This window comes from Muntiacus reevesi, chromosome 2 (genome assembly GCF_963930625.1).
Source record: "Muntiacus reevesi chromosome 2, mMunRee1.1, whole genome shotgun sequence".
In the NCBI taxonomy this organism is placed as follows: domain Eukaryota; kingdom Metazoa; phylum Chordata; class Mammalia; order Artiodactyla; family Cervidae; genus Muntiacus; species Muntiacus reevesi.
Window position 1 is genome coordinate 279565878 of NC_089250.1, and position 13783 is coordinate 279579660.

The window sequence follows — 13783 nt, forward strand, 5'->3', positions numbered from 1 at the left end:
TTTTTTAAAGCAAAATATAGAATGGATTTCCTTAAACATCTAATCTATAAAAAAATTTTACAACATATACCATATGTTATATTTATATTTCTCCTAAGATCAGGGACTAAAGAAATATAATTGGTATCTTCAGTGTCCTTCAGCAGTACTCCATGGGAACTACTTAATTCTATATGAGAAAAAAAAAAAAAATATGTATATACATATGTGCATTAGAAAGAAGAAATAAACTGTCTTCTCTCACCTTGAAATATGTGCTAGAAGGTTACCATCCATCTCAGGCCTAATGTGAAGAGTCTACTCATGTTGGAAGTTGTCTGCGCCCCCTGCAGTGGAAGTGCAGAACCTTAACCACTGGACCGCCAGGGAAATCCTTGTATGGCTCATTTTTTAAGTTAATACTGATTTAAAAAAAACTTCAGGACAAATTTTAAGCACTCATATCCAGTGCCAGAGCAAAGGAGTTAAGTCCACAGTTGCAACTGTGAAACCCACATAAACATACCTACATGTTTACATCTGGACTCACCTAACATGCCTGGCACTGTATTCTATTAAAAAACAAAACAAAAACTTCACACATACAAGACTGAACAAGGAGACTCCTTCCCCTTTATAGTCATCTTAACTCAGATGTGTTTTATTTTACTGAATGGCTCAGATGGTATAGAATCTGCCTGCAGTGCAGGAGACCTGGATTTGATCCCTGGGTCAGGAAGATTCCCCTGGAGAAGGGGATGGCTACCCACTCCAGTATCCTTGCCTGGAGAATCCCATGGACAGAGGGGCCTGGTGGACCTCAGTCCACAGGGTCGCAAAGAGTCAGACATGACTGAGAGGCTAACTCTTTCACTCCTTCCAACCCCTACAAAGCTGCAGAGGGGGCTTGGAAATGTCCTGTCCTCTCCCCAGGATAACAGAGCCTGAAACAGCAAAAAGAGGAAAACACTAGTATCAGCTCAGAAGGCCACACCTGTACAGGATGATCACCTTGCTGTCAAGAGATAATAAAACAAACACGCCGACAAACCACATTCAATACGTCAGCCAGTGTGGCCCTTCAGAGACGTCGCAGATGAAGCCACTTCTGTTTCAAATCCTGCAATGTCTCCCCACTTCATTTAGAGTCAAAGCCAAGACCGTCATAGTGTTATGCAGTGTTTGCCTGCAAACAAATCCCCAATCCTCTCTGAAATAATCTGTTATTCCCTCTTCATCACTGATTCAGCTCCATGACCTCCTTGATCTGCCTCAAACATTCCAGGATATATTCCAGCCACAAAGCCCTTGAACTGGACATTCCCTCTATGTGGAGTGAGTTTCTCCTGATACCCACAGAGCCAGTGCCTTCTCTTCCAAGTCTTTGCATAAAAGCCACCTTCTTGAAGATGTCCCAACTTTATTTGATTTACAATTATGACCTGTCCTTATCCCCTCATAGCTTGGTGTGTATGATTCAACTTACCCTACTCCAGTTTTTTCCTTCAGTAATACTTACGATCATCTAGTTTTTTATACAGTTAATTTATTATGCTGTTTATGTTAACTCTGAAGGACAAGATTTTTTTCTTTTTTCAACTTGTTTTGTTCAATGATGCCTTTCAAGTGCCCAGAACAGTGATTCAGGCATCTAAGTGAAAAATGAATGATTAAAAAAAAACTCACCTAAGAATGGAATCAAGAAAGAGTGATGCAGTAGGAAGTGGGAGAGAGGTTCACGACGGAGGGGACATATGTATACCTATGGCTAATTCATGTTGATCTATGGCAGAAACAAACACAATATTGTAAGCAATTATCCTCCAATTAAAAAAAAATTTTTTTTAAGAGAGAGAGAGTTGGGGGAGGGAAGATAAATGGGGAGATTAGGATTAAGATACACAAACTACTGTACATAAAATAGATAACTAAGAATGACCTATTGTATAGCACAAGGAGCTATACTCAATATTTTGTAATAACCTGCAAGGGAAAATAATCTGAAAAAGAATGAATGTATGTATATGAATAACTAAATCACTTTGCTATACATCTGAAACACAACATTGAAAATCAGCTATATTCCAATAAAAATAAAGCTCCTAAGTGATGTGGATTGATTCATCTTCCACACTGCTAAACATCCTTAAAAAGACCCCGCTGAAGACTGAAAATGCAGTCAATTAATAGCTTCAAGTAATTGATTTGCATGCAACTTTTCACTGAGGTTTGTTGAATTTTGGAGTGAATTTACCTAAATATTCTAACTGTTGCTATTTTTGAAAATTGTGTGCATATGTTAATAAACGTATTTCTTTTTAAACTTAAAAACAGAAGAAGAGTGAGAGTATTGGGCATTTAAAGCAGACAAACAAGTTTACTTATTAAAAAAAAAATTCAACATCCTTTGAGGTGCAGATTTTAATGTGGTGATCCTTACGTGGACCATTCTCTCCTTAAATATAAAATATAAATACTGTGTAATGTTATTTTTAGTATTTCAATTTCTTACTAGTTCAAGTAGCTCATGACACAAGCCTTCATATTTCTCACAAATAATTAAGCTCCTAATGGGTGGGACAGTAGTGAACATATAAAAATAAAGGGCTGCCATTTTTTCTCTCCAATACTGCCCCTCAAAAATAGAACTGATGAAAAACAGCAGGAGCCTTGGCAGGAAAGTCTGAAAGAGCTTGCAAAACCATTTTTGTTATTTATGCGTTTGTGCTTCCCTAGTGGCTCAGACGGGAAAGAATCTGCCTGCAATGCAGGAGATCTGGGTTGAATCCCTGGGTCAGGAAGATCCCCTGGAGAAGGGAATGGCTACCTGCTCCAGTATTCCTGTCTGGAGAATTCTATGGACAGAGAAGCCTGGCGAGCTAAAGTCCATGGGGTCACAAAGAGTCTGACATGACTAAGTGACCAACACTTTCACTTTTCATGTTTATAGTCTTCATCTTCATCCCCTCCACCTCCTTGCTAGTTTTCTTTTTCCCCACACTGTGGGGCTTGCAGGATGTTAGTTCTCTGACCAGGGATTGAACCCAGGTCCTGAGCGGTGACAGCACAGAATCCCAACCCCTGGACCACATGGGAGTTCCCTTGTTATTTTCCTTTTAAACATAATGCCGAGATGGCCTCTTAAGTGCAAACCCAAGGGAGCCCTGTGGCCGGAGGTCGTCACAAGTGAAAACACCCGAGTCTGTCCCCTCTCTGCTTCCTCAGAGGAAAAGCACGAGCTCCGTGAGGTTCTAATGTGGCCCTAGCGTGACAAGTGGTGGATGACCTGACACTGAAGGTTTTCTCAAGGCGATAATTACGTGGTTTCTCTTCACTACCCCATCTCAGGTGGCAGAAGACCCTTCTCTTTTAGCTCAGGTTATCTGCAGGCTGTCCCTCCCCGGAGTGTGCTCTGAGGTTGACAGAGGTGGACCCACGGGTGACGTGGCTTCTCACTGAGCGTCTCTGCAGCCTGACTCCTCCCGTGGTTGGGGGCTGAGGCCTCCCGATATTCACTGCATTCACAGGCGTCTCTCCCATGTGACCATCTGTGGGTTTGAAGAGGGGCCCAAAAAAGCCTTCTCCAGTGTCCTTTGCTGGGAAGAACTTCTCCCCTCCAGCCTGGATCTCCTCCTTAAAGAGCAAGGGCGAGCAGCGGGCGGAGGCCGCCTTCTCAAGTGTGAACCCGCTGGTGCTGCAGGAGGTGGGACCTGCGCTTGAAGGCCTTGCCGCACTGGGCGCACTTGAACGGCGTCTCCGCGGTGTGGATGACCGAGTGCTGCAGGAGGTAGGTGCTGCGGTGGAAGGCCTTCCCGCACTGGGGGCAGGCGTAGGGCTTCTCGCCGGTGTGGACCCGCTGGTGCTGCAGCAGCTCCGAGCTGCAGCGGAAGGCCTTGGCGCACTCTGCGCACTCATAGGGCTTCTCCCCAGTGTGGACGACGTAGTGCTGGATGAGGTGCGCTCGGTTGCTGAACGACTTCTCACACTCTTTGCACGCGAAGGGTTTTTCGCCGGAGTGCGTGCGGTGGTGGCGGGTGAAGGTGGAGCGGTGGGTGAAGGCCTTGCGGCACTGGCTGCACTCGTAGGGCTTCTCGCCCGTGTGCACCGGCTGGTGCTGCAGGAGGTACGACCTGCGCTTGAAGGCCTTGCCGCACTCCGCGCACTTGTAGGGCTTCTCCCCGGTGTGGATGAGGTAGTGGCGGATCAGCGTGGAGTTCTGGCTGAAGGCTTTCCCACACGCGTTGCACTCGTAGGGCTTCATGCCCGTGTGAATCCGCTGGTGGCGCACGAGGTACCACTTCCTGCTGAAAGCCTTCCCGCACTGCTTACACTTATAGAGGTGATGAAGGGGGGTACCTTTTCCAGGTCGCTGTGGCTCACGTTGGTGGAGAAAATCCCCCCGAGAAATTCTCTCCTGGAACGCCCCTGAGTGCAGACCATCACCTGCCCCTACACCATCATCCTCAAGGCTCGTCTTCCCAGGATGGGCCTCCTTGCCAGCATCCATCTCTGGCCTCTCTGGACCTCTCTGCATTTCCAAGAGCCCTTGTGGAGCCCCAGCTCGCCCCAACCTGGAGTCCCAGGAAGATCCCAGAGTCAGGCTTCCCCGGAGCAAGGCTTCCTCAGATAAAACCGGCTGAGAATTGCTTGGCTCTCTGGTCTGACATTTTGCTCTGTCACCTGGAAAGAAGCCAATACACGAAGGGGGATTTTTAGTGATGCAACAGGGCAGGAACCAAAGCAACACCTCAGTGGACAAACGAGGATGAGAGCAGCGCCTCTGACACCTGCTGTGGCTTTACACCAACATAACCAGATTTCCAATTACTTTTTATGATCCTTGTACCCTGACAGCACGAAAGGGGTGATCCGAGTGCAAGCTGGGCCGGGAGACAGAGGACCTGGAGCGGGGGGTGGGGACGGGACAGTTTCGATAAAACTGTCTGGAGAGCACGTGTCCCGAGGACTGGCGTCTCGGCTCTGTAAGAATGCAGGAGTGTGCCATCTTGTGACGCAGGAGGAAATAGCCCGTCTTCCCTGAGATGTGTGTGTGTGTGCGCGTGCACGCGCATGCCTGGTCATGGCCGACTCTATGACCCATGGACTGTAGCCTGCCAGGCTCCTCTGTCCATGGCAAGGATCCTGGAGTGGATTTCCACTTCCTTCTCTAGGGGATCTTCCTGATTCAGGGATCGAACCTACATCTCCTGTGTCTCCTATATTGGCCGGCAGATTCTTTACCACTGTGCCACCTGGTAAGCCCACAAGCTGGGTCCTAATGCAGACACTGGAGTTGCCAGAAAGAAGGATGCGGTACTGGGTTGAAATAGAAGAGTTAAGCGTGAGTAGATTCACCCCTGGAGACGGCTTAAGAATTATAAGAAAATGGAATGTTACTCAGCCATAAAAAAGAATAAAACCATTTACAGCAACATGGATGAATCTAGAGATGATCGTACTAAGTGAAATAAGTCAGAGAAAGATAAATATCATATCACTTATATGTGGAACCTAAAAAAAAAAAAGATACAAATTCAACTAATTTACAAAACAGAAACAGACCCACACACAGAAAACAAACTTTTGGTCACCAAAGGGGAAAGGGTGAGGAGGGAAAGATAAATAGGAGTTTGGGATTACTTGATGCACACTATCATATATGAAATAGACAAATGACAAAGACCTCCTGTGTAACACAGGGATTATACTCAATATCTTGCAATAACCAATACAGGAAAAGAATCTGAAAAAGAATATATATGTGTGTGTATAACTGAATCACTTTGCTGTACATCTGAAACTAACACAACAGTGTAAATCAACTCTATTCCAGTTTTTTTAAAAAGGTGCCTAGAAGATGACCTGGGAGGTAATAAGTGTTGTCTAAGAGGTTGAAGCTTCCCTGGTGGCTCAGTGGTAAAGAGTCCATCTGCCAAAGCAAGAGAAAAGGGTTTGATCCCTGGGTCGGGAAGATCCCCTGGAGAAGGAAATGGAAACCCACTCTAGGATTCTTGCCTGGAGAATCCCACGGACTGAGAAGCCTCCGGCAGGCTACAGTCCATGAGGTTGTAAAGAGTCAGACATAACTTATCAAATTAATAACAACTAAAACAAGTGGTTGATACACAAAACACTGAAAACAGTGCCTAAAAAAGGAGAGAGAGAGGAATTCCCTGGCAGTCCAGTGATGAGGACTCTGTGTCCTCACTGCTGAGGACTGGGTTCAACCTCTGGAGATCCTGCTAGCCTTTGTGATGTGGCCAAAAAGGGAAAAAAAGAGTTAGAAAAAGAAAACAGCACGAGAAGCCTGGTGAAGCCAATGCTACAGGGGTGGTTACAGGAAGGAGCCAGTGACAATCTCAGAGGAGAAGGGGCAGAGGACACACCAGGCCAAACGGTAGGAGACACGAGTTTCCGCTGCTGAGGGGCATTGATGTGGTGTCAGCAGGAAGGGCTCTGGAGTCAGAATGCCTCAGTTCCAGGCGCGGTTTGTGGGATCTTAGTACCCTGACCAGGGATCAAACCCTCGCCCCCTGCACTGGAAGCACACAGCCCTCACCACTGGCCCGCCAGGGAAGTCCCTTCTCTCTTTTCTAAGTCATAATTGCCTCACCCGAGAGACAGAAGACTTTCTCCAGCTGTCATGAGGGTTAAATGAGAAAATGCCTACAAAGCTCTTGGCACAGTTCTTGGCGCCATGTGAGCGTTTGTGGTGGTTAATTTTGTACATCAAGTTGGCTTGGCGGTTGTGCCAAGCTCTCTGTCCAAATACCATTCGGCGTGTTGCTGGGAAGGTACTTTTTAGGTACTCAGTTCAGTTCAGTTCAGTCGCTCAGTCGTGTCCGACTCTTTGTGACCCCATGAATCGCAGCACACCAGGCCTCCCTGTCCATCACCAACTCCCGGAGTTTACTCAAACTCATGCCTATCGAGTCGGTGATGCCATCCAGCCATCTCATCCTCTGTCGTCCCCTTCTCCTCCTGCCCCCAGTCCCTCTCAGCATCAGGGTCTTTTCCAACGAGTCAACTCTTCGCATGAGGTAGCCAAAGTACTGGAGTTTCAGCTTCAGCATCAGTCCTTCCAATGAACACCCAGGACTGATCTCCTTCAGGATGGACTGGTTGGATCTCCTTGCAGTCCAAGGGACTCTCAAGAGTCTTCTCCAACACCACAGTTCATACTGACAGTGAAGTTCTCAGACTTTGAGAAAAGCAGATTCCCCTTCATATGTTGGGCCAAATCCAACCAATTAGTAGCCTTAAGAGCAAAGACTGAGGGGTGGCAGGTGGGAGGGAAGGCCAAGAGGGAGGGGAGGAATGTGTGCCAATGGCTGATGCATGTTAATGTATGGCGGAAACCAACACAGCACTGCAAAGCAATTATCCTCCAATTAAAAATACATAACTTGTTTTTTAAAAAAGAGAGAAAAGACTGAGATGCCCTAGGAGGGAAGGAATTCTGCCTCCAGACTCAAGGCTGCAAGCATCTACTCTCCCAGCTTACTGGCCTGCCCTGCAGATTTCAAAATCTCTCAGCCCTCACAATCACACGAAGCCAGATCAATAAAAGAGATCTCAATGGACACACATCTCTTTTGGCTCTGATTCTCTGAAGCAGTCTAATGTCAGTATCCTCATTGCTCTGGGGGGCAGTTAGGATGACAGCAACGCCACCATCCAGGACAAGCCATCTTGTTCTACATGCCAAAGAAAGAGACTTCAGAAGAAACCAACCGTGGTGACGCCCAGCCTCAAGAACTGAAACTGCTGTTCAGGGCACCCACTCCCATCCTCAGAAAAAAAGGAAATCTGTCCACAATGACAGAGTGTCAACAGCGGGGACTGCTACAGGAGCAGCTACTGACGAGGACGGGGCACCAGAAACTGCCACAGTCCTGGAAATATTCTAAATTTTAGGTGGGGTAACGGATACTTCAGTTTATATGTATATTAGAAAGTAAAGCTGAAAAAAAAAAAAAGAAAAATGAAGCTGAAATCCCACTCCTGGGCATATATCCAGACAAAACTCTAATTTGAAAAGACATGAGAGAGTCAATTTCTAGGTAGGCTGATAAGAACTCTAGGGTCCCCGAGGAGGAGATAGGGGTCTGGAGTTCTCAATGAGGAGAAAAGGACAAACTTTTTTTTTTACATTCCTAATCTTAACACAACTAAACAACTCAGCTTAAACTCTGTACTAAGGATTATATAACAACAATGTATTCTGCTTGAGGACTGTTTCTCTTTGAAAACCTTCTGCCTAAACCTCTTATCTTAAAATGTAAATTGTGGGAGTGGGCCTAGTAAGATCTTTACAACCTTGAGACATTATTTTGCAGATCTTTTTCTTCTCTTATATTTCTTACTATATAAGTCCCTTTAACATTTGTTGTAAAGCTGGTTTGGTGGCATTGAATTCTCTTAACTTTTGCTTGTCTGAAAAGCTTTTGATTTCTCCACCAATTTTGAATGAGATGAGACATTCCTTTGATTCATTGTAGTAACCAATTTAAAAAGTATATAGCTCTCTTGCTAAGACTAGCAAGTGGGGCACTCACCGTCCCCCTTCTGATGTCTATGTCAGAAGCTTTCTCTGTCTGTTTTTCATTTTAATAAAACTCTGCTACACAAAAGCTTGTGAGTGATCAAGCCTGGTCCCTGGTCCCGAAGCTAAATCTTTGAAGATCATGAATCTGACGTCGTTCACCGTAGGCTATCAGACACAGACACCCCTGTGTTCACAGCAGCATTATTCATAATAGCCAAGACAGGGAAGCAACCTAAATGTCCATCGACAGCTGAATGGATGAAGATGTGGGGCGTATATACAGCGGAATATTACTCAGCCATAAAACAGAATGAAATCATGCAATTTGCAGCAACACAGATGGAACTAGAGGATGTTATGCTATAGTGAAATAAGTCAGACGAAAACAAATGCCATATGGTATAACTTATATGTGAAATCTAATGATATGACACAAAAGAACTTATCTATGAAACAGAAACAGATTCGCAGGTGTTGAGAACAGACTTTTCGTTGCCAAGTGGGGCAGTGATGAGGGGGAAGGAGTGGGAGTTTGGGGTCAGCAGATGCAAACTATTACATACAGCATGGATAAGCAACAAGGCCTGCTGTAGCACCGGGAACTGTGTCAGATGTCCTGGGATAAACCATAGTGAGAAAGAACACATACACGTGTGTAACTGAGTCACTCTGCCGTACAGCATAACCAGCACGACACTGGAAACCAACTGTGCTTCAACTTAACAGAGAAAATTAAAAAAAAACAAGGAGGAGGAGGTGCCTGGGTCTCCAAACAATGGTGTGGTCCCGGGCTGGCCAGCTGATGCGCACCAAACCTCCATGCGAGAGAAACCTCAGACCCCACGAAGGGCTTCACACGGCAGCTCAGAGGCAGCAGTCCCGTACGTCCTGAAGGCTGCCGTAAGCCCAACTGGACAGCAGCAACCTGCTCCTACCTGGGCCGCTGCCACGCGGGAGGCCTCTGGTTCCCGTCCACAGCTTCTGCCCGTGCTCCAGCAGGTGGGTCAGCTCTGGTTTGGGAACTGGGTGCCCTGTGGATGGGGCAAGAAACAGGATACAGGTGTTTGATGAGAAGAAAGAAACCCTTCCACCCTGTCTGGGACTCTGTGACAGGAAGAGGAAGACGATGAATGTAGCTACTGCCACAGTAAAGAACGTGTTGATTTGTGACCTGGAAGCCAGGGCGCACACCCCACTCCAGGGCTGCAACTGCCGTAGAGGGTGGGGTCGTCGGTCTGCACAACACCCTTGCCCTTGAGTGTCATCACTAGAAGCCAGTCCTGGGCAGGGGCACAGCGACAGGACCCTGGGAAGGGGACCCTCCTTCCGGAACATGACTGATGATTCATCTAAGTCACCCTGTGCTTCAGAACCACCGAAGGATGCCTAAGCCCAACCTCAAACCAAAAGAAAGAAAACTGCTCAGGGTCACATCGAGGCATCAGTATTCCCCAGGCCTTGGTGGAACTGATGACAAACGCTACGGAGGGCCTGCCTGACTCACCTTCTCCTCAGAGACCAGCCCTGCTAACTGGCTGTGGGACATGTGACCCCACCAGGCTGGGTCAGTCAGCTTCCCGGCAGAGGAGTCAAGAACAGGGACCTCAGGCGGATGGCCGAGGGTACTGGGCGCCGGGATGAGGGCTGGTGTTCAGAGGGACACTACTTCTATCCCAGACACAGACCAGGCAGGAGGAGGGGCCAGCAAACTGCAGGGCCCGTGGGGAGCAGGAAAGGTGACTCCCGTGACCTTCTGATCAGCCAGAAACCAGGAGGAGGCTGGGTCCCCACGGGTCTAAGAGCTGAGCACGTACCCAGGGACACCAGGAGCCCGCAGGTCTCCAGCATCACCTCCCGGAACAGGGTCCTCTGGTCCAGGTCAAGCTGTCCCCACTCCTCCCGGGTGAAGGTTACAGCCACATCCTTGAAGGTCACCACCACCTGCAGAGTCAAACACAGGCGGCGGTGTTGGTGCTGTGCACTTGGGTGGGATCAAGCCAGTCACTGTTGGGGGTGAAATGCAGAGACCCATGAGGTGCAGAGAATCATGAGGCCTGCTGATGGCCAAGTTCTGTGCTGGGTTCAAGGGGGAAGCAGATGCAACCTTGGGATATAAAGCAACTGTGGCTGAGAGAAAAGCCTCGGGTGAAGGAGGCCACGGGAGATGACACAGACAGTGGTGCTCCATGAGGTCTGGGGGGCAGAGGTTAAGTGCTCTCGGAAAAGTTCCCAAGATTCCAACAGTGGCCACAGCAGCGACAGCGCCTGAACTGCCCTCACCCTGTCTGAGTGCCTGCCCAGGCTGAGGGCCTCACACGCTGAGGTTCAAGTGACTGCAGATCCCTCGCTCTGGGCCAGAGATCCGGGGTTCAGATGAAGAGTCTGAAGTCTGACACGTGCTGGCAGTGTGACCATAGCCACAACATCTCATCACTTCTCCAAGCATCAGTGTCACCATCAATACTACACTCATTCCCACTGTGCCGTGATCTGAGAACTAAAGAGAAAATAACATATCCACACACCAGATGCGGGAGGGCCGGCATGGTGAAGTGTGCCATGTCCTTTTTGACTTTTACTAAGCCCCCAGTCAGCCCATGAGGTAAAGGCCATCATCGCCTCCGTGTCTCAGCCAGAGCTCTAGGTCCAGGGAGCCCTAGAAAGTCACCCATAACCTCAGGTTTAAGTTACAGAAGTAGGGAAACGCCCTGGTGGTCCAGTGGTTAGGACTCCATGCTTTCACTGCCGAAGCCCAGGGTTCGAATCCAGCAAAAGACAGCAGAGAGTTACCAGAAGATGGGCAGGTGGGAGCCAGGGGTACCTCAGCCAGAAGGAAAACGGCCGGGAAGACGATCCTAAGAGGAGACACTGAGGCACAGGCAGCGGGGGAGAGACGGCCCTGCAGGGATCCAGGATCAGGGCCCTAGACAAAGTGAAATGCAAGGGCAAACGCTGCACACCAGGCAGAATTGAGTGCAGTGAGCAAGGGAAGAACAGACGGGGGAGGAGCGTGGAGACACTCACAGGGCAGATCCAGGACAGCCCTGTGGGCCACCGTGCAGGAGACTATTTACTGTAGGTGTGATGAGGGCACCTGAGTGGGAGGCTCATTCATTCCACCATTTCCTGAGCACCTTTTATAAGCCCGGGCCATTCCAGGTCTTGGCAGAGAACACCACAGGCGCTCAAGTTCTAGGGCTGGAAACAGATGTTAAATGAACAACTAAATAAATGAACACAACAACGTGAGAGGGACCAAAAGGTTCCAAACTCAAGAAAAACGAGCCAGAAGGCTGAGGAGGTGACTGTCCGCTTGCAATTGGGCACCAGGGAAAGCCTCTCTCAGGACAGCGAATGGAAGTGAGTCTGAAATAAAGTGAAGAAGGGAACCAAGTGGATGGGAAATTAACAAATAGGACAAGTCCTGACAGTGATCAGGACTGTGATGAGGGCACTCAGGGCAATTGTTATGCAGTTACCCAGGACCCCTTGTGTTTTTGTGTCCAAAGGGACCCCACATTCCTGTACACCATCATACCTGACCATTTAAGCTCTGGCTGTAAACCAACCAAAACCTAACTGCCACTCCTGAAGTGTGTGTGTCCTATGTCAGGCTTAGCATGACTCTGTGAGACCCTGTGGACTGCAGCCCACCAGACTCTTCTGTCCATGGGATTCTCCAGGCCAGAATACTGGAGTGGGTTGCCATGCCTTCTTACAAGGGACCTTCCCGACCTGGGGATTGAACCTGCATCCCTTACATCTCCTACACTAGCAGGCAGGTTCTAGAGCCACCTGGGAAACGTAAAGGTAAATTCCTTGGCCTTTTGGGCTCCCAGCTGATCCTGACACCTCCTCTGTCCTAGCAGAGCAGCAATCCCCAAACTGCTGCAGGCTACTGCTGCCTCTTCCCCACCCTAGTCCTTATTTTTATAGAGGATACAGGACAGGGAATCCAAGGATCAGATTCCCCCAGGGATGAGCCTCTGCCATCAGCACGGGCTCAGGAGGCACCTCCATGAAGAGAGCCATAGTGATGCTCCCTGGACCATGCTGGACATACGGTAATACATGTCATCCATGTACCTTTTCTAGTTCCCTAAACCCAGATGGAGGAACTTTAATATAAAAGCCAAGCACAGGAACTATCCTGGCGGGCCAGTAGTCAACAATCCCCTATTCAGAGGACACCAGTTCGATCCCTGCTCGAGGAACTAGGATCTCACATGCCTCACGACTCAGCCAAAAAAAAAAAAAAAAAAAAAAAAATCAAGGGCAGCACTGAAAGTTACTCAAGGTCCTAGACTCGAGAAGGGGCGCGGCCTCAACAGGCAGAAAGGTCTCAGGACTGTGCGGCCTGCGCTCCGCCCTGCAGGTCCTTCCACGCCACTGGCGTGGGCTTGGGGGAAGGAATTCTAGAAGGCACGTCTTCCCTTTTACACGACGTCCCAGTGACTGACAGAAACAGGATCCACCGTACGGAGCCCTAACCTCGGCTCCCAGACGGAGCACAAGCGACCCCCTCCCGAGGCTCCGAGACAGCGTCCTGCAGAAGACAGGGCGACGAGCCACAGGGCACCGCCGCCCAGCACCGCAGTACGCCGGGGCCACGCGGGTGGGTCCGAGCGGGCGCGCAGCGTCCACTCACCTGCGCCGGGGTCAAGAGCGCCGCCATCGCACCGCGGAGGGGGCGGGATCACGCGACGGGCCCAGACGGCTTAGCGGACCCTCCCCTGGATCGCACAGAGGTGTACGTGGGCCTGCCTTACTGTCCTCGCCGCTCCGGCCCCAAACCCCGGGAAACAGTCACCAAAAACAGACCAGACCTCCTCATCAACAACAAACAGCCTCCCGGACGACGCAAGAAGCCCCGCCCCTGAAAACGCCCCCTTCTGTGACGTTATCATCCCGTCCCGCCCAGCACCCGCAGAGCATAGCCTTCTGGGTAATGTAGTCCTGCGTCCGTACGGGAGGGGGCTGCTGCTAAGTCGCCTCAGTTGTGTCTGACTTCGTGCGACCCCATAGACAGCAGCCCACCAGGCTCCCCCCTCCCTGGGATTCTCCAGGCAAGAACCCTGGAGAATTTCCTTCTCCAATTCATGAAAGTGAAAAGTGAAAGTGAAGTCGCTCAGTCGTGTCCGACTCTTAGCGACCCCAGGGACTGCAGCCCAGCAGGCTCCTCTGTCCATGGGATTTTCCAGGCAAGAGTGCTGGAGTGGGGTGCCATTGCCTTCCCCGCCGGGAAGGGGAATCCAC

The 13783-nt window shown here is 49.2% G+C and overlaps 1 protein-coding gene across 1 annotated transcript; it reads right to left on the reverse strand.

The window, feature by feature from the left end:
* Positions 1-735: 735 nt before the first annotated feature.
* On the reverse strand, positions 736-13386 carry ZNF550 (zinc finger protein 550). Its single transcript, XM_065926928.1, has 4 exons — positions 13176-13386; positions 10342-10468; positions 9463-9558; positions 736-4659 (listed from the first exon to the last, which is right to left on the reverse strand). Exons 1-4 carry the CDS (start codon positions 13200-13202, stop codon positions 3653-3655), a joined length of 1257 nt encoding a protein of 418 aa, XP_065783000.1. The 5' UTR covers positions 13203-13386; the 3' UTR covers positions 736-3652.
* Positions 13387-13783: the final 397 nt, after the last annotated feature.